The 25,517-nt window shown below is 38.1% G+C and overlaps 1 protein-coding gene across 3 annotated transcripts in view; it reads left to right on the forward strand.

Moving 5' to 3' along the window:
- Positions 1–25,517, forward strand: part of RAD54B (RAD54 homolog B) — a 113,379-nt gene that overhangs the window by 55,425 nt on the left and 32,437 nt on the right. The window contains exons 4-5 of one of the 3 annotated variants that reach the window (XM_003938759.3): positions 11,264–11,458; positions 21,834–22,115. The exons of 1 other annotated variant lie outside the window; for it this stretch is intronic. In XM_003938759.3, the coding sequence (XP_003938808.1) occupies positions 11,264–11,458; positions 21,834–22,115 (477 nt within the window). The remainder of the gene's footprint in view (positions 1–11,263; positions 11,459–21,833; positions 22,116–25,517) is intronic. One more of the 3 variants, XM_074386852.1, reaches the window with a different exon arrangement.

Genomic DNA, 25,517 nt, shown 5'->3' on the forward strand with positions numbered 1-25,517 from the left:
ACGGTGGCACAGTCACAGCCCACTGCAGTCTCAACCTCCTGGGTTCAAGCAATCTACCTGCTTAACTTTCTGAGCAGCTGGAACCACAGGTGTTTGCTACCACGCCCAGCTAGTTTTTGTATTTTTTATAGAGAGAGAGTTTTGCCGTGTTGTCCAGGCTGGTCTTAAGCTCCTGGGCTCAAGTGATTCTCTCACCTTGACCTTCCAAAGTGCTGGGAGGTATGAGCCAGTGTGCCCAGCCACCTTATGAATCTTGCAGATAGGCCTTCAAGTCTCTTGTTTATGCTGACCATGTTTTGGTATTGATTTGGCAAGCGCATTACAGGGCCAAGGAAAAATAGATCAGAACCCAGTTTACAGTTAAAAATTATAGCATGGAATTGTTAGGGCTGGTTATTCTGGGACATAGCAAATTAGTCAATATTTTCTGTAATACTAGTAGTCTAGATATAGGAGGTTATGTTCCAGTATCTCATGTTCCCATGATCTTGTTTTTACCTTTTGGAATTATTCACCCTCTCCATTCCCTGCTGTATGGCCTACATAATTTTAAAAATGGGAGTAATGGGAAAGGGACAAGGGCAAATGTTGATGGTAGTAAACATTAAGGAAGCACTTACTATCTGGCAAATACTATTATAAGTGTTTTATGTATATTCACTAATCCTTGCTCACAGTAGGTCTGTGAAGTAAGTATTAGTAGTATATTCATTTTATAGATTTATAAACACACAAAGGAGTTAAGTAACTTATCCAGGGTTACAGAGCTAGGAAGAGGCTGACTTAAGAATCAAACCCAGCCAGTCTGTCTCCATAGTTCATGCCTTTCTGCTGTTCTGCAAAAGAAAAGGGTATATCGAAGTCTGAGAATCCTGTGGTATTTCAGAGTTAATTATAAATAATTTCTGAATTATCAGAATTTAATGATCCTGTTCAGTGTTTTTTTCTGGGAGCTGGTAGGGTGGTGGCAGGGAGAGTCTTGGATTTTAGGGTTTAAGAGTCTAACAGCCATTCTCTTAGACCCTGGAAATAAAATAGAGTATTTTACTCCAGGATGTTTTTCCCAGCCTTTTGTTGAAGACATTCTTTTTACCCACTCTTTAGGGTTCCTCTTGGATAACCTAATATAAAACAGAGAAAGAAATTTTAACAGTGCAGAAAGATTTTGTCAGTTTTTAATTCAATGCACAGTGACTGCTACTGGTAGAAATAATACAAAAAGAGAACTAATTAAAATTGGCTAAAATTGCACACAGCAAAAAATTTTTTTTTTTTTTTTTTTTTGAGGCAGATTCTTGCTCTGTCGCCAGGTGCCAGGCTGGAGTGCAGTGGCGCAATCTTGGCTCACTGCAACCTCCACCTCCCCAGTTCAAGCAATTCTCCTGCCTCAACCTCCCAAGTAGCTGGGACTAACAGGTGCGCACCACCAAGCCCAGCTAATGTTTGTATTTTTAGTAGAGATGGGGTTTCACCATGTTGGCCAGGATGGCTCCATCTCTTGACCTCCCTCATGATCTGCCAGCCTTGGCTTCCCAAAGTGCTGGGATTACAGGTGTGAGCCACTGCACCTGGCCAGCAAAATTTTTTAGAATTCAAAAATTGATTGAAGCATTCTGTCTTTTGTTAATGCTAAAAACTCAAAACTTTATCTGGGAAGATCAGGCTTGATAAAACAATAAAAATAATCAACCATGACAGCTACAAATTTATCTAAAAACTGGTAAATTTTCTTTACTAAAACTTGGTGGATTAATACAATCCTGATAATATTTAACTGTGTAAAATTTGACTCAGTAAAACTATATTTGGTAAAAATTATGGTTATAAAAGAACATGTTCATAAAAGCTTTCACTAATCAATGAAATATGGTACATAAAAAAGCGACTAATGAATCTTTGTTATAAAGTTACTTGGAAAAAGATTGATCCTGAAGGTAACAGTTCTTTAGCAATGAAAATAAAAATTCATTGCTGAAGAAAACAGGTCTTTAGCAGTGAAAATAAATCAACTGAGCCACTGTTGATTTGTATTTTAATTAAAAAATTTTCTTTAGCAATGAAAAATAAATGGAAATGAGTACAGAATTATATTCTAAAGCAACTCTTAATGAAAATGAATTTTAAGATAAATACATATGTATACGTATATTTATACATATTCTCTTTCACAATTAGTCCCATTTTTAAAATTACGTAGGCCATATGGAGAGAGTGAAAACTCCAAAAGGTAGAAACAAGATTATTGGCAACATGGAATAATGGAACATAGTCCTGTATCTCAAACTATTTGTATTATAGAAAATATTGACTAATTTGCCATTTCCCAGAATAACTACCCCTAACAATTGTTAGGGGTAGTTATATATGTGTATGTGTATATATATATATATATATATATATATATATATATATATATATAATTTTTGTGTGTGAAGAGCCTTTCTGGAAAATTCTAAAACTGGATTTAGAATTGGCAAAACTGGAAAATTCTAAAAGAGCTATACCACTGGTAATTATATATAAATAAAATTTTTTTTTTTGAGATGAAGTCTCACTCTGTCGCCCAGGCTGGAGTGCCAGTAGTGTATTCTTGGATCACTGCAACCTGCGCCTCCTGGATTCAAGTGATTCTCCTGTCTCAGCTGTGAAAATAGCTGGTACTACAGGCATGCACAATCATGCCTGGCTAATTTTTGTATTTTTAGTATGGATGGGGTTTCACCATGTTGGCCAGGGTGGTCTCAAACTCCTGACTTCAGGTAATCCACCTGCCTCAGCCTCCCTCCCAAAGTGCTGGGGTTATAGGCATGAGCCACCGTTCAGGGTTGATAATTGTATTTTAATTAAATATTTTTATAAACATGAAGTCAAAATGTACCTAGAATCAAAATAGCAGTGTTTGAAAAGTATCTTGTTCTGTGAGTATGATAATGAACAAATCAAAACAGACTCTTCCTCTCAGGACTTTATAAGTTAGTGGGGAAGGCAGACATTGAATACTTTGTTACATAATGAATTATTTAGATAAATGTTGAGATAATAGGGTGAGTTGATCTAATTTGGCAATTGGAAATTTAAGTTGTATGGAGAGTAGAAGTTAATTTAGATAAGTGCGTTAGAAGAAGACATGTAAAAGTAGCTATGACTGGAAATAGCATGCTTCCTTGAAGATTACTAAAACTAATGGATTTTAAGCCAGAGGCATACATTATCAGATTTACATTTAAAAATGGCTAACTATAAAAAATGTGGAAAATGATTTTAGAGAATAGAGGTGGTGAAAGAAGATCTCAGTAGATTTGTTGGGAAGCTCCTGCAGCAATACAGAAATCCAGATAAGAGATGAGTTGGAAAAAGTGGAGGCAATGGAGAAGGGTACAGTACATAGCTTTGAGAACCTTGTAGGGGGCAAGAATTGTCTGGATTTTGTGGTTGATTGTCTGTGGGACTGACAAAGTAGAGAGTGTGAAGGATGATTTCCAGTTTTCTGGCTTGAATAAGGATGAAACATGGGAAACGAAAGGACGAACAGTTTTTGGAGAAAATATGTGGACATGATGAGTTGAGATGTTTATGAGACATGCGGACATGTCTGAGAGGCAATTGGATATACAGATCAAGAGTGTAATCTGGGCTACAGAAAAAAAGGTTGTTAGTACCATTGAAGCCACTGAAGTGGATGGGCTACTTAAAGATGTGGTACACAGTGAGAGAACAGGGCCTAGGGGTCAGTTCTGAAGAATGCCAATAAATAAAAGGTAGAAGTATGAACTGGCAAAGATGTCTAAGAAGAAGCAAGCAAAGAAGTAAGACAGAAATTTGAAGGGTGTTAGAGAAGCTACAAAAATATAGTTCAGTATTTCAAGGAGAAGTAGTCAACATTGTCTAATGCTTTTGAGAACTTTGATTAGGGCTAAAAACACAACCTGTGGGTTTATAGACAAAGAGCTCCGAGTGTCCCTTAACAGGGCAGTTTAGGGAAGACTGTACTGGAAGCCAGATTGGAGTAGTTAAGGAGTGATGGAATTTGAAGCAGCAGAGGCGGTGAGGGGTTGGGATAATTTGGGTACTTGAAGTGGAAACAATGGGGTAGACAACTTCTTATGGTATGAAAAGTCTCTCTCTCTCTCTCTCTCTCTCTTTTTTTTTTGGAGACAGACTCTTGCTTTATTGCCCAGGCTGGAGTAGAGTGGTGTGAGTCTCAGCTCGATGCAACCTCTGCCTCCAGGGTTCAAGCGATTCTTTTGCTTCAGCCTCCCAAGTAGCTGGAATTACAGACGCCGACCACCACGCCCGGCTAATTTTTGTTTTTGTTTTTTTTTTGAGATGGAATGTCACTCTGTCACCGAGGCTGGAGTGCTGTGGTGCAATCTCGGCTCACTACAGCTTTCGCCTCCCGGTTTCAAGCAATTCTTCTGCCTCAGCCTCCTGAGTAGCTGGGATTACAGGCGCATGCCACCACGCCCAGCTAACTTTTGTATTTTTAGTAGAGATGAGGTTTAACTATATTCATCAGGCTGATATTGAACTCCTGACCTTGTGATCTGCCCGCCTCAGCCTCCCAAAGTGCTGGGATTACAGGTGTGAGCCACCGTGCCTGGCCTAATTTTTGTATTTTTAGTAGAGAGGGTTTCACTGTGTTGGCCAAGCTGGTCTTGAACTCCTGACCTCAGGTGATCCACCTGCTTTGGCCTCCGAAACTGCTGGGATTACAGGTCTGAACCACCACACATGGCCAAAAACTTCTCTTTTTATGTATGTGTTTCTTCCTGCAATACATATTTCTCCCTGAAATATAACACATTACATAATAATCTTGACCTTATTTTTCCATGCTATGGTTTTTTCCCCATGGTTTACTGTGGAGAAAGGAATTTATTAAGTAGGAAGTAAAAAAGTGACCTTGTTAAAAGCTCTTTGGGAGTCTGAGGCAGACGAGTCTTTTAAGTTCATGAGTTCAACACCAGCCTGGGCAACATGGTGAAACCCTGTCTCTACCAAAAATACCAAAAAAAAAAAAAAAAAAAAAAAAAAAATTAGCTGAGCTTGGTGGTGCATGTTTGTAGTCCCAGCTACTCAGGATGCTGAGGTGGGAGGATCACTTGAGCCTGGGAGGCAGAGGTTATGGTGAACCAAGATCATACCACTGTACTCCAACCTGGGTGACAAGAGTGAGACCCTGTCTTAAAAAAAAAAAAAATCAAGTTTTGTTTGGCCCTTTTACTACAGTGTGTCGATCTATTGATTTAGAGTATAATTTTGTTGATTAATGACAGGGATATGTTCTGAGAAATGGATTGCTAGGTCATTTCATTGTGTGAACATCATGGAGTGTACTTCCTTAAACCTAGACACCTAGGCTATGTGGTATAGCCTATGGTTCCTAGATTTCTACCAACTGAATTAATAAAGACGAATTCACAGAAAAAGTTAACAGAAGCTTTATTTATGATAGTCAAAGCTATCAAAATTAAGCTGAAAACTCAACTAACTGTCACTATCCTGTATAATAATAAGGAACCAATTGTTGATACAGGCAACAATTTGGGATGAATCCCAAAGACATTATGCTGAATGGGAGAAATCATTCTTGGAAAGGTTGTATTCTGTATGATTCCATTTATTTGACATTCTCAAAAAGAAAACTATTCATAGAAAACAGGTCCGTAATTGCTGGGGGTTTTGGATAGGGCGAGGGTGTGAGTATAAAGGAATAGCTTGAGGGAGTCTTTTGGGGTGATGGAACAGTTCTATATCATCATTTTGGTGGTGGTGGTTCTGTGAATCCATACATATGTTAAAATTTGTAGAACTGTACACCAAAAGAAATAGTCTATTTTACTGTATGAAAATTAAAAATAATGGTTTAAAATAGATAACAGTGTATTTGGCTAATGTAGGTGTAATGAAGTGGTCACTCTTGGTTGGTGGGAATATCATTGATATAGACTTTCCTGGAGAAAAATTTGTCAGTCTAAATCAAGAGTCTGAAAATCTTTAAATCCATTCTACTGGTGATTTCTTTTCTTGGACTTTGTCTTCCACAAATAACCAGAGATTTTCAGATTGAGTATAATATAGCTTTAAAAAAAAAGGTCCAGTAATAAGGGACTAATAATATGTAGAAATATATCCACAATAACGTATGAAAAGAGGAGAGTAAAAAACTATCCAGTACATTTACTGAGACATTAGAGGCACATTTTCCTCCCAAAAAAGTACCTGAAAAATGATCCATATAACCTCATTAGGGAAGGAAGATTGGGAAATGGGAGGAGCTGCACTTAAGTCCTGTGTCTTCTTGGTTCCTGCTCAGGGTTCTAAAATTTCAGCAGTCTGAAGTTTTTCAGGGACTGATTAAAGTTCATTGGGTCATGCCAGACAGAGCTGACTCAAGCTGGGTATGAATCACTTGTTTTCTCAGAAAAACACCTTGGTGGTTCTGGGTATAACCTACTAGTTGAAGATAACCAAGACTGACTTTCTAAATCCATGAATGCCAGTAATGAAGATATCATTTATCTGAGTTCTGGTAGTGATGATGGATTTTCAGGCTTTTGGGAGATTGCTTTACCTGGCTTGGAGATATACAAGTTTTGTTGTTGTTGTTGTTGTTGTTTTGCAGACATATGTCTTCCTTTTCTTTCTTTCTTCTGCCAAAACGTTTTCCAAACTGGTTGTACTGTTTGACATTCCTTCCAGCAGGGTATGATATTTTCACTTGCTCTCTCTCTTTACCAGCACTTACAGTGGTCATTTCCTAAAAAAAAATTTTTAAGTTAATCTAATCAGTGTGTGATGTTATTTCACTGTGTGTGTTTTAAACAGCTTTATGGAGATACAGTTAACATACCATATAATTCAGTCATATAAAGTGTCCAATTCATTATTTTTTAATATATTCAGTTAATGTGCAACCATCAGAACAGCCAGTTGTAGAATATTTTCAATACCTGAGAAACTTTGTACTTTTAGCTACCATCCCCCTGCTTCCTAACCCGATCACCCCATCCTTACTCTCCAGCCTAAGCAGCCACGAATCTATTTTCTGTGTCTGTAAGATTTCCCTGTTCTAGACATTTTATATGAATGGAATCCTAAAATATATGGTCTTTGTGACTGGCTTCTTTCACTGAGCATAAATGTTTTCAGGGTTCATCCATGTTTTTGCATATATCAGTACTTTATTCATTTTCTTCCTTTTTTTTTGTTTTTGTTTTTTGATTTTTTGAGATGGAGTCTCTCTTTGTTACCCAGGCTAGAGTGCAGTGGCACAATCTTGGCTGACTGCAACCTTCGCCTTTTGGGTTCAAGGTATTCTCCTGCCTCAGCCTCCCAGGTAGCTGGGAGTACAGGTATATGCTACCACGCTGGCTAATTTTTTGTATTTTTAGTAGAGACGGGGTTTCATTGTGTTAGCCAGGATGTTCTCGGTTTCTTGACCTCATGATCTGCCCACCTCGGCCTCCCAAAGTGCTGGGAATGCAGGCATGAGCCAGTGAGTCTGGCCACTTTATTCTTTTTCTATGATGGAATTATATTCCATTGTATGCATATGCCACATTTTGTTTATTCATTTGTCAGTTGAATGCACATTTGGGTTGTTCCTACCTCTAGGCTATTATTAATAATCCTGTGGACGCTCATGGGCAAGGTTTTTTTTTGGTGACATACGTTGTTATTCTTTTGGGCATATACTTAGGAGTATAATTGCTGTGTCATTTGGTAATTCTTGTTTAACTGTTTGAGCAATTGTCATGCTGGTTACCAAACTACTGCACCATTTTACACTCCTACCAGCAGGGTATGACGGCTTTGATTTCTCCATATCCTCATTAGACTTGTTTATTGTCTGACTTTATGATTCCAGCCATCATAATGGTTGTGAAGTGATATTTCAGGTTTTTAATATGTATTTTCTGGATGCTTATTGATGCTAAATATCTTCTTATGTGCTTATTGGCTGTTTGTATATTTCATTTTCTGAATTGTCTGTTTAAGACTTTTGCCCATTTTCTATTGATTTGTTTGTTGTCTTATTTTTAAACTATAAGAATTATTAGGCCAGGCATGGTGGCTCATGCCTGTAATCTCAGCACTTTCAGAGGCCAAGGTGCATGGATCATTTGAGATCAGGATTTTGAGTCCGGCCTGGCCAACATGGTGAAACCTCATCTCTGTAAAAATATAAAAATTAGCTGAGCCTGGTGTCCGTCGCCTGTAATTCCAGCTACTCAGGAGGTTGAGGTGGGTGAATCGCTTGAACCCAGGAGGCAGAGGTTTCAGTGAGCTGAGATTGCACCACTGCACTTGCGTCTGGACAACAGAGCAAAACTCTGTCTGAAAAAAAAAAGAATAATTATTCCGGATACAAGATCTTTGTTGTATACATATGCTGTGAATATTTTACCCCAGCCAGTGGCTTCCCTTTTATTTTCTTTTGTAGTTTTGTTTTGTTCTGTTTTGAGGTATAGTCTCACTCTGATGCCAGACTGGAGTGCAGTGGTGCGATCTCGGCTCACTGCAACCTCTGCCTCCTGGATTCAAGCGACTCTCCTGCCTCAGCCTCCCAAGTAGCTGGGACTACAGGCCTGCACCACCGCTCCCAGCTAATGTTTGTATTTTTGGTAGAGACAGGGTTTCACCCGTGTTGGCCAGGATGGTCTCTATCTGTTGACCTCATGATCTGCCCGCCTCAGCCTCCCAAAGTGCTGGGATTACAGGTGTGAGCCACTGCAGTCGGCTTCCCTTTTGTTTTATTAATGGCATCTTTCAAAAAGCAAAAGTTTTAAATTCTGGTAAAATTTGATTTATAATTTTTGATTTTTGTGTTTTGTGCTTTCGTGTTCTAAGAAAGCTTTGCATATCTTGAGTTTACAAATATTTTATCCTGTGTTTTCTGTTAGAATTTTTTTGTTTTAGGTTTTACATTTAGGTCTGTCATCCATTTTGAATTGAATTTTGTACAAAAAAAAAAAAAGACAAAAGAAAAAAATTTAAAAAGACAAAAAAAAAAAAAAAGAATTTGGTATATTGGGTAACTTAATGGTTGATGTTTATCTTTTCCAAATTGATATCCAGTTGGTTTAGCAATGTTGTTGAGAAGACTCTCTTTTCCTTATTGAATTTGGTTCCCCACCTTTGTTGAAAATCATTTTGACATACATGTGTGAGTGGGTCTATTTCTTGCTACTCTTCCAAGTAATTGGAATGTCTACATGTCTTTTATGGAGGAAGGGGCAGTACCAAACTATTTTGATTATTGCAGCATTACTGTAAATGTCCAACTTTTTTTTTTTTTTTAACTGCTTTGGTTACTCTATGTTATTGTCATTTTCATATGAATTTTTAAACCAACTTGTAATTTTACTAAAAGCGTCCTGGGATTTTGATTGGTATTGTGTTGAATATATCGATCATTTTGGGAAAAATTGCTATGTTAACAAAATTGAATGTTCCAATTCATGAACTAGGAGTTGTGCTTATTTATAAGAGCTTTGTTAATTTTTTTTTAACAAAGCTTTTTAATTTTAGTATAGAGATCTTGGTTATCTTTTATTAGATATTTTCCCAAGTATTTCATGTGTCTGTTTTGTTGACCTACTATGAATGGGATTTAAAAATTTATTTTTGATTATTTCTTGCTAGTCTGTAAGAATTCAGTTGATTTTGGATATGAACCTTGCATCTTGTGACTCTGCTAAATGTATTATTTTTCTTTATTTTTAGATTCTCTGGGGATTTCTACGTAAATAGTTACGTCATCTGTTAATGCTACTGTTTTATTTACTTCTTTCTGAGCTTTATACTTTGTACACTTTTATTGCCTTATTGTAATAGATGAGACTTCCAGGATGATGTTGAATTGATGTGGGCATTCTTGTTTTATTCCTGACATCAGGATATTTCCTTTCTTTTTTCCTATTTAAGTAAATAGCACATTTTAATAGGAAAAAAAATGACTTCATTTTGTTTAAATTCTAGTTTCCATGGTTCAAGTGTGTATGACATAAAAGACATAGTGAAGGGTTCTTCAGTGATGGGGAAAATGAGATTTTTCTGTCGTCAGCTAAACCACCTTTTATCCAGCCATTGAAAATCTAGTGTACAAGTTAGTTAGAAGCAGGAGACAAAATAATTTTATAAATATGTATTCTCATTTCTGCTTTGGTGTTTTATACCTGCACTTTCACTTCTGGGTATATAGCCAAAGAAAATGAAATTGGTATGTTCAAGAGATATCTGCATTCCCATGTTCCTTGCAGTATTTTTTACAGTAACCAAAATACGAAGTCAACCTAAGTGTCCATCAATGGATGAATGGATTAAAAACGTCTTAGTATAGATACACAGCGGAACACTACTCAGCCTTAAAAAAGAAGGCAATCCTGTCACTTGTGACAACATGGTAACCTGGAGGACATTATGCTAAGTGAAATAAGCCAGACACAGAAAGACAATTACTGTGTGATCTCACTTATATGTGGAATTAAAAAAAGTCAAACTCTTTTAAAGTAGAATGATGGTTACCTACAGTTGGATAGGGGTGGGGCACTGAGGAGATATTGGTCAAAGGATCCAAAATTTCAGTTACAGAGGAATAAGTTGAAGAAATCCATTGTACAATACGGTGACTATAGTCAATGTATACATGAAAAATGCTAAGAAAGTAGCACTTAAAAAAATGTTCTTACCACAAAAATTATGTGAGGTAATGGATAATGTTAATTAGTTTGATTTAGCCATCCCACAGTGTATACATACATCAAAATAGAATGTTGTACACCTACGTATATATAATTTTTATTTATCAATTAAAATAAGTGAACAAAAATTTTCAGGTTTTACTTTCAACTCTGCAATCTTTGCTTTTCCTCAGCTTGTCATGTCACTTAATTAAATCAATTTTGTCAAAATGTGATTTTAGATATTTTTCTGTGCTATGGACACTGAAAGAATGTCTTAATTTTTAGAGTTTTAAAATGTTTACAGTGATTATTATGTTATTCTGTTTCAATGGAGTTTATTTGACTTTGGAACAGTAAGATATTAACAGTCGTTGTACTCATGTGGTAATATTAACACCTAATATTTGGATTTTTTTGTTTAGACAGTGCTAATATGGGTATGATCAAATATTCTTTCATACTATTTCTTAATATAATCTGATTTTCTTGTGCCTTTTTTGTTTGAATGACCTTACTACTTAGACATTAAAGTCATTTTTAATAATGTGGTTTTTTATTTTATTTTTTTATTGTAGTTCATTCAGCTCCTAAAGAAAAACCAGTGTCCAAGGACCAAGAGGAAAAATCTGATAGCCTAGTTAAATATTTCAATGTTGTTTGGTGTAAGCCTTCAAAGAAAAAACATAAAAAGTGGGAAGGTGATGCTGTTCTTATTGTAAGAGGAAGGTCATTTACATTAAAGGATTTGGAAGGCAAAGACATTGGAAGAGGTATTGTGATATTACCTGATGTTTATGATTTGGCCTAAAATTAGTATGTATCTCTGGTTACATAGTTGAAATATAATTGGGTTTTATAAAGATATAGAGAAAGTATTCTTTAATGGATGTTCATGCCTCAACTAAGTATGATACATAAACTAATCTCATGAGGCCGGGTGCAGTTGCTCACGTCTGTAATCCCAGCACTTTGGGAGGCTGAGGTGGGCGGATCACAAGGTCAAGAGATTGAGACCATACTGGCCAACATAATGAAACCCTGTCTCTACTAAAAATGTAAAAATCAGCTGGGTATGGTGGCACGCACCTGTAGTCCCAACTACCTGGGAGGCTGAGGCAGGAGCATTGCTTAAAACGGGAGGCGGAGGTTGCAGTGAGCCGAGCTTGTGCCACTGCACTCCAGCCTGGTGCCTGACAACAGAGTGAGACTCTGTCTCAAAAAACAAAAACAAAAACAGAAAAACCTCATAATGGTTAGTGAGCCTGACAATCTTATAGCTTATGCTAGTTCATTGAAGCAAATCCTATCCTATGGTTTCATTTTCTCCAAAAATGGTCAGCCAGCTATATACAGTTATTTTGGTACTTTTCTGAGATTAAACACTAAATTTGACTTGGTATACTTTCTCTGTCTCTTTTTTTGTTGTTGTTGCAGAATGCTAAGTGGTTAAAGTTGAAAAATATGTCAATATTAGGAGTTGAATGATCTGTAATTTCAGCACTACTCAATACTGTTTTGAAAAACAGAGCAAGGAGATAATGGTTAGCCCTGACCTAGATTCAAATGTGGAAATTGGAGGTTGCTATTATTTCTGTTACAAAATGTTGCCAGCATAATTTGTACTAATACAAGTTAGCCTACAAATTAAGAATGGCTAACACCAACTACAGTGTCTTTGCATTGCCTCTCAGTTCAATATTAAGTGTGACCTATAATTATAAAATCTGTTCTACATGTTTGTTTACTTAAAAATATAGTTTATAGTTTTTAATAACTATTATGTGCCAGGCACTATGCAGGAATAAAGACTCAAAGATGATTATAATTTATAATTTAGTGGAAACAAAGCAAAGTAATTTATGACTAGGAAACGATAATATAGTTTCAATGAGAATTTTTACCAAATGCAGTGGGAGCCTAAAAGAACCGTTTAATCTGCCCAGGAGGCTAGGGGTAAGCTTCATAGAAGTTACCGTTTAAGGTACTATTTGAAGGATGAATAGTTTTGGAAGTTATAGGAAAGGACCATGTGCAAGAGAGAATAGCATATGCAAAGGCACAAAAGCATGAGGGAATTCAAACTAGTTCAGTGTTTCAGGAATGTAGTGTGTGAAAGGCCGTGACAGTATTAGAGTTGAAGCAAACTAAATTATCTACAATAGAATGACTAATTATAAAAATATGGAATAACTGTGTATAGTGATTAGAGGAATTAAAAAGAAAAATATATAGTGCACATATAGTTGTTGGTTAAGGTAGATTGGGGCTAGATTTTTGGAGAATTTGTTCATGGAGTGGTATTGCCTCTTTAATGAAATTCTAAAGCCAATGAGAGAGGAAAAATTATCACAATTACTTTGGAATGTCTTTTACCCCTAAGGTATAGTATGCATGGTTTTGCATATGTGTAGTTTATAATAAAATGATCTTACAGTTGCAAGCAACAAAAAATGAAAATTCAGCTTAAATTGGTGGGTTTTAACCTTGACCATGCCAGTAGAATCACCTGAGGTGCTTTTAAGGCTGTAGTGGCTCACACTTGTAATCTCAACGCTTTTGGAAGCAGAGCGGGGAGGACTGATTGAGGCCAAAAGTTCGAGGCAACCTAGCAAGACCTTGTCTACACAAAAAATAAAAAAATTAACAGGACGTGGTCGCATGCATCTATAATTCTAGCTACTTAGGAGCCTGAGGCAGGAAGACTGCTGGAACCCAGGAGATCAAGGCTGCAGTGAGCCTTGATCATGCCACCCACTCCAGCCTGGGCTGGAGAGACCCCACCTCTGGTGAAAAAAAAGATGAAAAGACAAGCTGATGCCCAGACTGTGATCTTTCTTTTAGGCTCTGATTTATTTTGCTTGAATGGTAGGGACAGGGACTGAACATAGGTATATTTTAGGGTTTTCAAAATGAAAATATCCAAACATAGGACTTGGTTGCTTAATTATTATATTAATAAGTGTATTAACCTGAAGTTAATTTTGCAAGTTACTGCCTATAATTTAAGGAGTTTTTCTTTTAAATAAGTAGGATATACAATATGTAAATTTGTTAATGTAAAGATAGAGGTGCTAAGAAAACCGAAAGTTGGAACATAGCTTGTGATAATGCATCAGGCTCAGTTAGCCTTCATTGCATAATACGTAGCAAAAAACAAAAACCAAAAAACAGTATAAGAAACAAAGTTTAAGAGTTAAAAGAAAATCTTCTAGCGACTGAGATGTTTGAAAGAGTCATCTTTGGATCAAGATCATCTATGGATCTAAATGAAATGAGAGATCTTGGAATTAGAGCTACTTTAAAGGTGCCTCAGAGTTAAAAGGTTATTCTTGTCTCCCGTTTCTATGTAAAACTGAGATTAACAGTAATTGCAGTTTTTTTTTTTTAGACGGAGTCTTGCTCTGTCGCTAGGCTGGAGTGCAGTGATGCGAAATCGGCTCACTGCAACCTCCGCTTCGTGGGTTCAAGCTATTCCCCTGCATCAGCCTCCCCAGTAGCTTGGACTACAGGCATGTGCCACCACACCCAGCTAATATTTTGTATTTTAGTAGAGATGGGATTTTACCATGTTGGCCAGGATGGTCTGATCTCCTGACCTCGTGATCCGCCCGCCTCGGCCTCCCAAAGTGATGGGATTGCAAGCGTGAGCCACTGCGCCTGGCCAACAGTAATTGGATTTTATGTGAAGATAAAACTATAATCTTTATTAATTTGGATAAGTCAAGACCAGTACTGAATTGAGATGGAGTGATGGGTCTTTGACATTGAGCTAAGTAATTTCTTCCTTTATCAGAGCATGAAAATTAAAAAGTATTCCACCATAAATAATTTAGGACTATATATTAAATACAGATTGGTAGAGATTATAAATTTTAGGCCAGTGTCAGTAGAGAAAATTTTAGTAATTTTTTTTTTTATTGCATTTTAGGTTTTGGGGTACATGTGATGAACATGCAAGATTGTTGCATAGGTACACACATGGCAGTGTGGTTTGCTGCCTTCTGTCCCCTCACCTGTATCTGTCATTTCTCCCCATGCTATCTCTTCCCACCTCCCCAACCCCCGCCCCTCCCCCATTTCCCTCCAACGGACCCCAGTGTGTAGCGCTCCCCTCCGTGTGTCCATGTGTTCTCATTGTTCAACACCCGCCTATGAGTGAGAATATAGGGTGTTTGATTTTCTGCTCTTGTGTCAGTTTGCTGAGAATGGTGGTTTCCAGGTTCATCCATGTCCCTACAAAGGACGTGAACTCATCATTTTTGATGGCTGCGTAATATTCCATGGTGTATATGTACCACATTTTCCCTATCCAGTCTATCATCGTTGGGCATTTGGGTTGGTTCCAGGTCTTTGCTATTGTAAACAGTGCTGCAATGAACATTCGTGTGCACGTGTCCTTGTAGTAGAATGATTTATAATCCTTTGGATATATACCCAGTAATGGGATTGCTGGGTCAAATGGGATTTCTATTTTTAGGTCCTTGAGGAATCGCCACACTGTCTTCCACAGTGGTTGAATTAATTTACATTCCCACCAACAGTGTAAAAGTGTTCCTATTTCTCCACATCCTCTCCAGCATCTGTTGTTTCCCGATTTTTTAATGATCGCCATTCTAATTGGTGTGAGATGGTATCTCAATGTGGTTTTGATTTGCATTTCTCTGATGACCAGTGATGATGAGCATTTTTTCATATGTTTGTTGGCCTCCTGTATGTCTTCCTTTGTAAAGTATCTGTTCATATCCTTCGCCCATTTTTGTATAGGCTTGTTTGTTTTTTTTCTTGTAGATCTGCTTTAGTTCTTTGTAAATTCTGGATATCAGCCCCTTGTCAGATGGGTAGGCTGCAAAAATTTTTTCCCATTCTGTTGGTTGCCAATTCACTCTACTGACTGTTTCTTTTGCCGTGCAGAAGCTGTGGAGTTTGATTAGGTCCCATTTGTCTATTTTGGCTTTTGTTGCCATTGCTTTTGGCGTTTTGGTCATGAAGTCCTTGCCTACACCTATGTCCTGAATGGTTTTTCCTAGATTTTCTTCTAAGGTTTTTATGGTATTAGGTCTGATGTTTAAGTCTTTAATCCATCTGGAGTTAATTTTGGTGTAAGGTGTCAGGAAGGAGTCCTGTTTCTGCTTTCTGCACATGGTTAGCCAGTTTTCCCAACACCATTTATTAAACAGGGAGTCCTTTCCCCATTGCTTGTTTTTGTCAGGTTTGTCGAAGATCAGATGATTGTGGGTATGTTGTATTTCCTCTGAGGCCTCTGTTCTGTTCCATTGGTCTATATCTCTGTTTTGGTACCAGTACCATGCTGCTTTGATTACTGTAGCCTTGTAGTATAGTTTGAAGTCCAGTAGTGTGATGCCTCCTGCTTTGTTCTTTTTGCTTAGAATTGACTTGGCTATGCGGGCTCTCTTTTGGTTCCATATGAAGTTTAATGTGTTTTTTTCCAGTTCTGTGAAGAAGGTCATTGATAGCTTGATGGGAATAGCGTTGAATCTGTAAATTACTTTGGGCAGTATGGCCATTTTCACGATGTTGATTCTTCCTAACCATGAACATGGAATGTTTCTCCATCTGTTTATATCCTCTCTTATCTCGTTGAGCAATGGCTTGTAGTTCTCCTTGAAGAGGTCCTTTACGTTCCTTGTTAGTTGTATTCCTAGGTATTTTATTCTCTTTGTAGCAATTGTGAATGGCAGTTCGTTCTTGATTTGGCTCTCTTGAAGTCTATTACTGGTGTATAGGAATGCTTGTGATTTTTGCACGTTGATTTTGTATCCTGAGACTTTGCTGAAGTTGTTTATCAGTTTCAGGAGATTTTGGGCTGAGATGATGGGGTCTTCCAGATATACAATCATGTCATCTGCAAATAGAGACAATTTGATTTCCTCCTTTCCAATTTGGATACCCTTTATTTCTTTTTCTTGCCTTATTGCTCCGGCTAGAACTTCCAGTACTATATTGAATAGGAGTGGTGAGAGAGGGCACCCTTGTCTAGTGCCAGATTTCAAAGGGAATGCTTCCAGTTTTTGCCCATTCAGTATGATATTGGCTGTTGGTTTGTCGTAAATAGCTTCTGTTGTTTTGAGATACGTTCCGTCCATACCTAGTTTATTGAGGGTTTTTAGCATAAAGCGTTGTTGAATTTTGTCAAAAGCCTTCTCTGCATCAATTGAGATAATCATGTGGTTTTTGTCTTTGGTTCTGTTTATGTGGTGAATTATGTTTATGGACTTGCGTATGTTGAACCAGCCTTGCATCCCTGGGATGAATCCTACTTGATCATGGTGGATGAGCTTTTTGATATGCTGTTGCAATCGGTTTGCCAGTATTTTATTGAAGATTTTTGCATCTATGTTCATCATGGATATTGGCCTGAAATTTTCTTTTCTTGTTGAGTCTCTGCCGGGTTTTGGTATCAGGATGATGTTTGTCTCGTAAAATGATTTGGGAAGGATTCCCTCTTTTTGGATTGTCTGGAATAGTTTCAGAAGGAATGGTATCAGCTCCTCTTTGTATGTCTGGTAGAATTCAGCTGTGAACCCATCTGGACCTGGGCTTTTTTTGGGTGGTAGGCTCTTTATTGCTGCCTCGACTTCAGACCATGTTATTGGTCTATTCAGGGTTTCGGCTTCTTCCAGGTTTAGGCTTGGGAGGATGCAGGTGTCCAGGAATTTATCCATTTCTTCCAGGTTTACTAGTTTATGTGCATAGAGTTGTTTGTAATAATCTCTGATGATGGTTTGGATTTCTGTGGAATCTGTGGTGATATCCCCTTTATCGTTTTTTATTGCATCAATTTGGTTATTCTCTCTTTTCTTTTTTATTAATCTGGCTAGTGGTCTGTCTATTTTGTTGATCTTTTCAAAAAACCAGCTCCTGGATTTATTGATTTTTTGAAGAGTTTTTTGTGTCTCTATTTCCTTCAGTTCTGCTCTGATCTTAGTTATTTCCTGTCTTCTGCTAGGTTTTGAGTTTTTTTGATCTTGCTCCTCTAGCTCTTTCAATTTTGATGATAGGGTGTCAATTTTTGATCTCTCTTTTCTTCTCATGTGGGCACTCATTGCTATATATTTTCCTCTAGAGACTGCTTTAAATGTGTCCCAGAGATTCTGGTATGTTGTGTCTTTGTTCTCATTGGTTTCGAAGAACATCTTTATTTCTGCCTTCATTTCATTGTTTATCCAGTCAACATTCAAGAGCAAGTTGTTCAGTTTCCATGAAGCTGTGCGGTTCTGAGTTAGTTTCTGCATTCTGAGTTCTAACTCGATTGCACTGTGGTCTGAGAGACTGTTTGTTATGATTTCTGTTCTTTTGCATTTGCTGAAGTGATTTATTGCCAATTATGTGGTCAATTTTAGAGTAGGTGTGATGTGGTGCTGAGAAGAATGTATATTCTGTGGATTTGGGGTGGAGAGTTCTGTAAATGTCTATTAAGTTTGCTTGTTCCAGGTCTGTATTCAGGTCCTGGATATCCTTGTTGATTTTCTGTCTGGTTGATCTGTCTAATATTGACAATGGGGTGTTAAAGTCTCCCACTATTATTGTGTGGGAGTCTAAGTCTCTTTGTAAGTCATTAAGAACTTGCCTTATGTATCTGGGTGCTCCTGTATTGGGTGCGTATATATTTAGGATCGTTAGCTCTTCTTGTTGCAGTGATCCTTTTACCATTATGTAATGTCCTTCTTTGTCTCTTTTGATCTTTGTTGCTTTAAAGTCTATTGTATCAGAGATGAGAATTGCAACTCCTGCCTTTTTTTGCTCTCCATTTGCTTGGTAGATCTTCCTCCATCTCTTTATTTTGAGCCTTTGTGTATCCTTGCATGTAAGATGGGTTTCCTGGATACAGCACACTGATGGGTTTTGGCTTTTTATCCAATTTGCCAGTCTGTGTCTTTTGATTGGGGCATTTAGTCCATTGACATTTAGGGATAGTATTGTTATGTGTGAATTTGATACTGTCATTTTGATGCTACCTGGCTGTTTTGTTGGTCAGTTGATGCAGATTCTTGATTGTGTTGATGCTCTTTTACCATTTGGTGTGTTTTTGGTGTGGCTGGTACTGGTTGTTCCTTTATATGTGTAGAGCCTCTTTCAGGAGTTCTTGTAGAGCAGGTTTGGTGGTGATGAAATCTCTGAGTGCTTGCTTGTTCACAAAGGATTTTATTTTTCCTTCACTTATGAAGCTTAGTTTGGCTGGATAGGAGATTCTGGGTTGAAAGTTCTTTTCTTTAAGGATGTTGAATATTGGCCCCCAATCTCTTCTGGCTTGTAGGGTTTCTGCTGAGAGATCTGCTGTGAGTCTAATGGGCTTCCCTTTGTGGGTAACCCGACCCTTCTCTCTGGCTGACCTTAGCATTTTCTCTTTCATTTCAACCCTGGTGAATCTGACGATTATGTGCCTTGGGGTTGCTCTTCTTGAGGAATATCTTTGTAGTGTTCTCTGTATTTCCTGGATTTGAATATTGGTCTGCCTTGCTAGGTTGGGGAAGTTTTCCTGGATAATATCCTGAAGAGTATTTTCCAGCTTGGATTCATTCTCTTCATCACATTTAGGTACACCTATCAGACGTAGATTAGGTCTTTTCACATAGTCCCACATTTCTTGAAGATTTTGTTCATTCCTTTTTGTGCTTTTTTTCTCTGTTCTTGCCTTCTCTTTTTATTTCATTGAGTTGATCTTCGACCTCTGATATCCTTTCTTCTGCTTGGTCAATTCGGCTGTTGAAGCTTGTGCATGCTTCACGAAGTTCTCGTGTTGCGTTTTTCAGCTCCATCAATTCACTTATACTCCTCTCTATGCTGTCCATTCTCGTCAGCAGTTCGTCCAATCTTTTTTCAAAGTTCCTATTTTCTTTGCGTTGGGTTAGAACATGTTCTTTTAGCTCATTATAGTTTCTTACTACCCACCTTCTGAAGTCTGATTCTGTCATTTCATCACCCTCCTTCTCCATCCGGTCTGGTTCCCTTGTTGGTGAGGAGTTGTGATCCGTTTTAGGAGGAGAGGTGTTCTGGTTTCGGGAGTTTTCATCCTTTTTGCGCTGGTTTCTTCCCATTTTTGTGGGTTTATCCACCTGTTGTCTGTCTCTGTCCCAGGGACTTGGAGCTTTATGAGTTGCACTACTGCCTTTTTTTGATTTTTCTTTCAGGTCTGACCCGCCCAGCTAGCAGCACGCCTAGCCACTTCCTGCCCGCAGGGGCTTTGCTGAGCTGCTGTGGTCTCTGCCCAGCTGCCCTGAGCTCTTCCCTGTAGTCCTTTTTATATGGGCGTAGTTAGAACTGTCTCAGCAATGGTGGCCCCGCCTCTGTTATGGCGGATTCTCTCTGTTGTGGCAGGTTGCCTCGGCAACGGCGGGTTGCCTCGGCAAGGGCAGCCTGCCTCCTAGCGGTGGAGAGTCTCAGTAATGGTGGAAGCCCCTCCCCCACGGAGGCGGACCGTCCGGGTTCAGCTGTGTTTGGTTTGGAGGGCTCAACCCAGAGGGTTTCTAATTACTGTTTTTGTTTTTGTTGTTGTTGGGCGTGGAGGGGTGGGACCTACCGAGCCTGATCACCTGTCTCCCTGACTCAGAGTCTTTTCTTTTAAGTTGAACGACCCCGCCTTCCGGTCGCTTGTTGAAAAGGCGCCGGGATCTCCCGTGCTGAGACTCACGGAGTCGGCTCGAACTGCGGCGCCGGCTCCTGGTGGATTTTTTGCCTAGGAATCTCCTGGCCTGACTCGCTATGGGCAACTCTGCCGTCTCAGGGCTCTGCTCGCCAGCTAAGAGGGCTCCTAGACCAGTGGCTTTTGTATGGAGAACGGCAGCAACAGGGCGTGGTCACAGCAGCCGCGCGGGCGGAATCAGCCCCGCGGGGGCCAAAACAGCCGCACTGGCTGGGACTGCGACGCTGGGGACCCTTCTGCCTGGGTATCTCCTGGTCTGTGGGCAATAAGAGTTCGTCTGGAAATGCGGCGTCCACTCACCCTCTGCACTTTCACTGGGAGCTGAAGTCCTGAGCTGTTCTTAGGCGGCCATCTTCCCAGCATTCCAGTAATTTTCAACTACTTGAAAAGGGTCGTCATACTTTCTGAAATGTGACTGTTTTGTTTTTTTTTTTTTGAGACAGAGTTTCACTCTTGTTACCCAGGCTGGAGTGCAATGGCGCCATCCTCGGCTCACCGCAACCTCCGCCTCCTGGGTTCAGGCAATTCTCCTGCCTGAGCCTTCTGAGTAGCTGGGATTACAGGCATGCGCCACCATGCCCAGCTAATTTTTTTGTATTTTTAGTAGAGACGGGGTTTCACCATGTTGGCCAGGATGGTCTCGATCTCTTGACCTCATGATCCACCCGCCTCGGCCTCCCTAAGTGCTGGGATTACAGGCTTCGGCCACCGCGCCCGGCCCGACAGTGTTTTATTATTTTTAGAGACTTAAAAGTTTTTTGTATACAGAGCTCCTGCCCTTAATAAATAGCTTAATGCATTTAGTAGACAAGTATAGAAGTCTAAAATTCCATCTGTGTGGTTAGTGAACTCATTTTAAACAGACTGTGACTGGCTTATTCACATTTATATTTCATCAGTACCTTATACACAGCAACACTTAATATATGTTCATCAAATTATCAAACAAGCTTAATATTACAAAATATCCCATGTTTTGTTAAAGAGTTAGAACTTGGAATATCTATGACTTCTTGCTGTATTTTAGCTTTGCTATCTCATGTGAAACAGTCAGAAATAGTTGCGGTAGGTGTTGCTTTTTTGCTAGTTATCCTTTACATTTCTAGCTGTTTCTAAGTGAAAGTAGAGGTATCATGGTGTTTCTGTAGTTTATTTACAAGAAAGGAGGATACATATAACCTATCAAACTATTTTTTTGGCTCAATTTTTCCAGACAAGAGATTACAAAACTATAGAGTACAATAATTTATATTTTCAGTAGTAAAAAAATTCTTGCTTTCTCCAAAGCGTGGCTAATTTTACAGCTGTATTATTTCTTTTTATTTTTAGTGTGTTTTTTTTTTTTTAACCAGAATGTTAAATTATGCTTTCATTTTAGCTACTGCATTATACAAGACTAGTTACATTCAAAGCACAGTTTTCCTGTACAGTTATGGGAAGGTGACTTAGAGTGTTAATTAATTTTTTTCTTTCTTAACTTAAAGGCATTGGTTATAAATTCAAAGAGCTTGAAAAGATTGAAGAGGGCCAAACACTGATGATTTGTGGAAAAGAAATAGAAGTCATGGGTGTCATCTCTCCAGATGACTTCAGCAGTGGCAGGTGTTTTCAGCTTGGAGGAGGAAGTACTGCTACCTCTTGTTCTTCTCTGGCTGCCAGGAAATGTTTCTCTAACCCTTTCAAAAGTGTTTGTAAACCAAGTTCAAAGGAAAATAGACAGAATGATTTCCAAAATTGCAAACCACGCCATGACCCATATATGCCAAGTAAGATTTTAAAAATAATTTGAATTTTGTTTTTACTGTCAAAGGATTTTGTGTGTGTGTGAATTTGAAGTTTAAATTTTGCTTTAAAAGTTTTAGGTGAAAGTATACATTATTCTTGAGATCTGTAATCTGACATAAGGAATAATGTTGAAATCAAATGACAATATAGTTTGGGAATTATTTCATATGTAAATGAATAATCCCAAGACTATAGTAATAAAAATACTGTACATGTGTTGAAGGAAACATATCTAAATTATATGTATATACATACACATACATGTATATGATTTTGAACAAAATCTGACTTTTTAGTAAGGAGAGAAATAAATTTGTGAATCTGGACTATGATTATACTAGTTTCAGGACTGTATGCCTTGATCACAGGCATTAGTGTATCAAAATAATAGTAAGATGTCATACAAAGTCCATATTTTTCTGCTGAAAGTTCCACTCAATCAGTTAATTTTCACACTGATGAATCCAATTTATAAAATTATATTAAAAAAAGAAACGTAGCTTGTATCTGATTGTTCTTTTATTTGACTGTTCATTCAGCAGATATTTCTTGATTGCCTTTTATGTGTTGGGCCTAAAGGTAAAACTGTCATCACAGAGCTTCTCATTTGATGAGGGGAAGGACGAGTAATCTGAATGAAACAGTAGATGTGAAAGTTGAGAGATAGAGGTGATTTCTTTCCTAACAACAGCAAGATAAAAGTATATAAAGTAATACTTATTTTTCCCCATTGCAAGTATATGGAAACATAAGTTTTGAAGTAAAGAGGGCTTTGAGATCATTTAGATTAGGCTCTTCACTTTGCATTTGAGGAAACTGAGGCCCAAGAAAGTGAACCAACTTACCTAAATATAAATAATCAATGGCATTATTGGGATTAAAAATTGAAAATTAAAAATTCCTAGTTCTATATTAGCTTATCCCAAAGACTTACTTGAAATATAGGGAGTGGAAGCTGATGCAGCTGAATTTTCTCTTTTTGTCCAAATATTTTGTCTGTTGCACCAGCTCTTTGAACAATCTCTCTACCCTTTATTCTCCTTTTTCTTTGCACTTGTACTGTTATACAATAGAAGGCTGTGAAGAACTGAAAAGAATACTGTGCTTATTCAAAGATCTGAGTTAGAATCATGGTTTTGCCATTAAACTAACTGGTTCTTGGACCTCTTGGGGGTAGTCACTGATCTTCCTAATGTTTTGCCTACTGTGGGTAAAATGTGGATCCTAATACCCACCATAGAGATTTAGAGTGTCTAGCATATACTCTTTTCCAGTAAATACTTGCTGAGTGCGTGAATGAAACATTTTAGTGGCATTTATGAGTTGCAAATATGTGTATGTATATATATCTGTGTACATGTGAATTATATTTGTGTGTATGTGTATAAAAGCACTTTGGGTAAATAGTAAATGGTTAATTATGCTCATGTATTTATCTTATCATGCCAAGGATAGAATAAGGTTTGTAGACATAAAATGAATGCCTGAGGCCGGGCCCAGTGGCTCAAGCCTGTAATCCCAGCACTTTGGGAGACCGAGGTGGGTGAATCACGAAGTCAGGAGTTTAAGACCAGCCTGGCCAACATGGTGAAACCCTGTCTCTACTAAAAATACAAAAATTAGCTGGGCATGGTGGCATATGTAATCTCAGCTACTCAGGAGGCTGAGGCAGGAGAATTGCTTGTACGGGGACCCAGGAGGCAGAGGTTGCAGTGAGCCAAGTCTGAGCCACTGCACTCCAGCCTGAGCTACGGAGTAAGACTCTGTCTCAAAAACAAAAAAAAAAAAGCCTAATGTCTGATGTTAATTTTAAACAATTATCTTCATCACTTTAAAGATAAAGAAACATCTTAAAGTTTCAACTAGTGTTCTATTACTTTGACTGTTTAGTTTTCTCTTTCTTGAAGATGGGCCTTTTATTAGGTGATTTATAATCCTACAATCCTTTTTGCTTGGGCAGTATGTGATTTTTCGCCTCTTACCTTCTCTTTTTCCTTGTCCTTTTTAAAAGATAGAAAAATAATGGGGCCATTTCTTGATTGGAAATCCCCAAGGAGTATACTCTTACTTTATTATGGTAATATAGAGGAAAGCCAAGGACTACATTTCCCAATTTTACTTCATAGTCCTCTACCTAACAAGAATTGACCTCAAAGATGAAAGTTCCTTTCAGTTACTCAGAAACCTAGGAAGATCCACAGAAAACTTATCCTTGGGGTAATTGTTAATGGTAAACATGACCGAACTCTTATTCCTGTGACAATATAGCTCTACACTGATGAATATTTACACAATCTACTGGAATCTATTTCTTTTTATCTCCTCTTCTCATCTACTTATTTTTCTCTTCTTTCTTTCTTCTTTTTTTTTTAATCTAATTCAATTTTTATAAACATGATACAGACATGCAAATATATCCCCCAAATAATTTTGGTGGGTTTATTATCTAATTTCAGATTTATCAATTGAGACCTGCCTTCTAGTGATACTTGATTTTGCCTTTTTGGATGATATTTTAGAAAATCTTTTAAATTGTGTTAGCATATTTTTGAAGAATTACATTGTTATCCTATCATGACTTTATGCTGCTTTAAAGAGGTTCATGAGGCCAAGCGAGGTGGCTCACACCTGTAATCCTAGCAATTTGAGAGGCTGAGGTGGGCAGATCACTTGAGGACAGGAGTTCGTGACCAGCCTGGCCAACATAGTGAAACCCTACCTCTACTAAAAATACAAAAATTAGCCAGGTGTGGTGGCGTGAACCTGTAATCCCCGCTAGTTGGGAGGCTGAGGCACGAGAATAGCTGGGAGGCGGAGATGGCAGTGAGCCAAGATTGCACCACTGCACTCCAGCCTGGGCGACAAAGTGAACCTCTGTCTCAAAAAAAAAAAAGTTTATAAACTCGACATTCATGAATATAGTAATTAACTTCAAGCAAATAATGGTGGCTAAGTCAATGAAAAATGTATCATTTTTTCACAGTTCCACTTAATAGGAGTAATGGTCGTTGTTAGTGTGTATAGAACTGAACAGATAGAAACCCTGTATGTTAAATTTGGGGAGCCTTTTCAAATGAGAAGCTGTGCACATTGGCAAATGCATCTTGGCAAAATTTCAACCTGTGCTTTCAGTTGGAAATAGTTCTCTGCTCTGAATAGTGAGCTATTGAATGTTGTGGCTTATTGAATTCTTTACTAGACAATAGTGAATTTCAGTGCTTTCAAAGCACTTTTGGGTTTATGAAGTTTGGAAGGCTCTTTGTAATTATTTGCATGAAATTGTACATTAGTAAGGCATGAGATTTTCTTTTTAAATTTTGTGCCCTTGGGTGACATTACTATCACTAAATTTTGGATTTTTTTTGGCCACAAATGATAGCAAA

Source organism: Saimiri boliviensis, chromosome 15, assembly GCF_048565385.1.
Source record: "Saimiri boliviensis isolate mSaiBol1 chromosome 15, mSaiBol1.pri, whole genome shotgun sequence".
NCBI classification, from domain to species: domain Eukaryota; kingdom Metazoa; phylum Chordata; class Mammalia; order Primates; family Cebidae; genus Saimiri; species Saimiri boliviensis.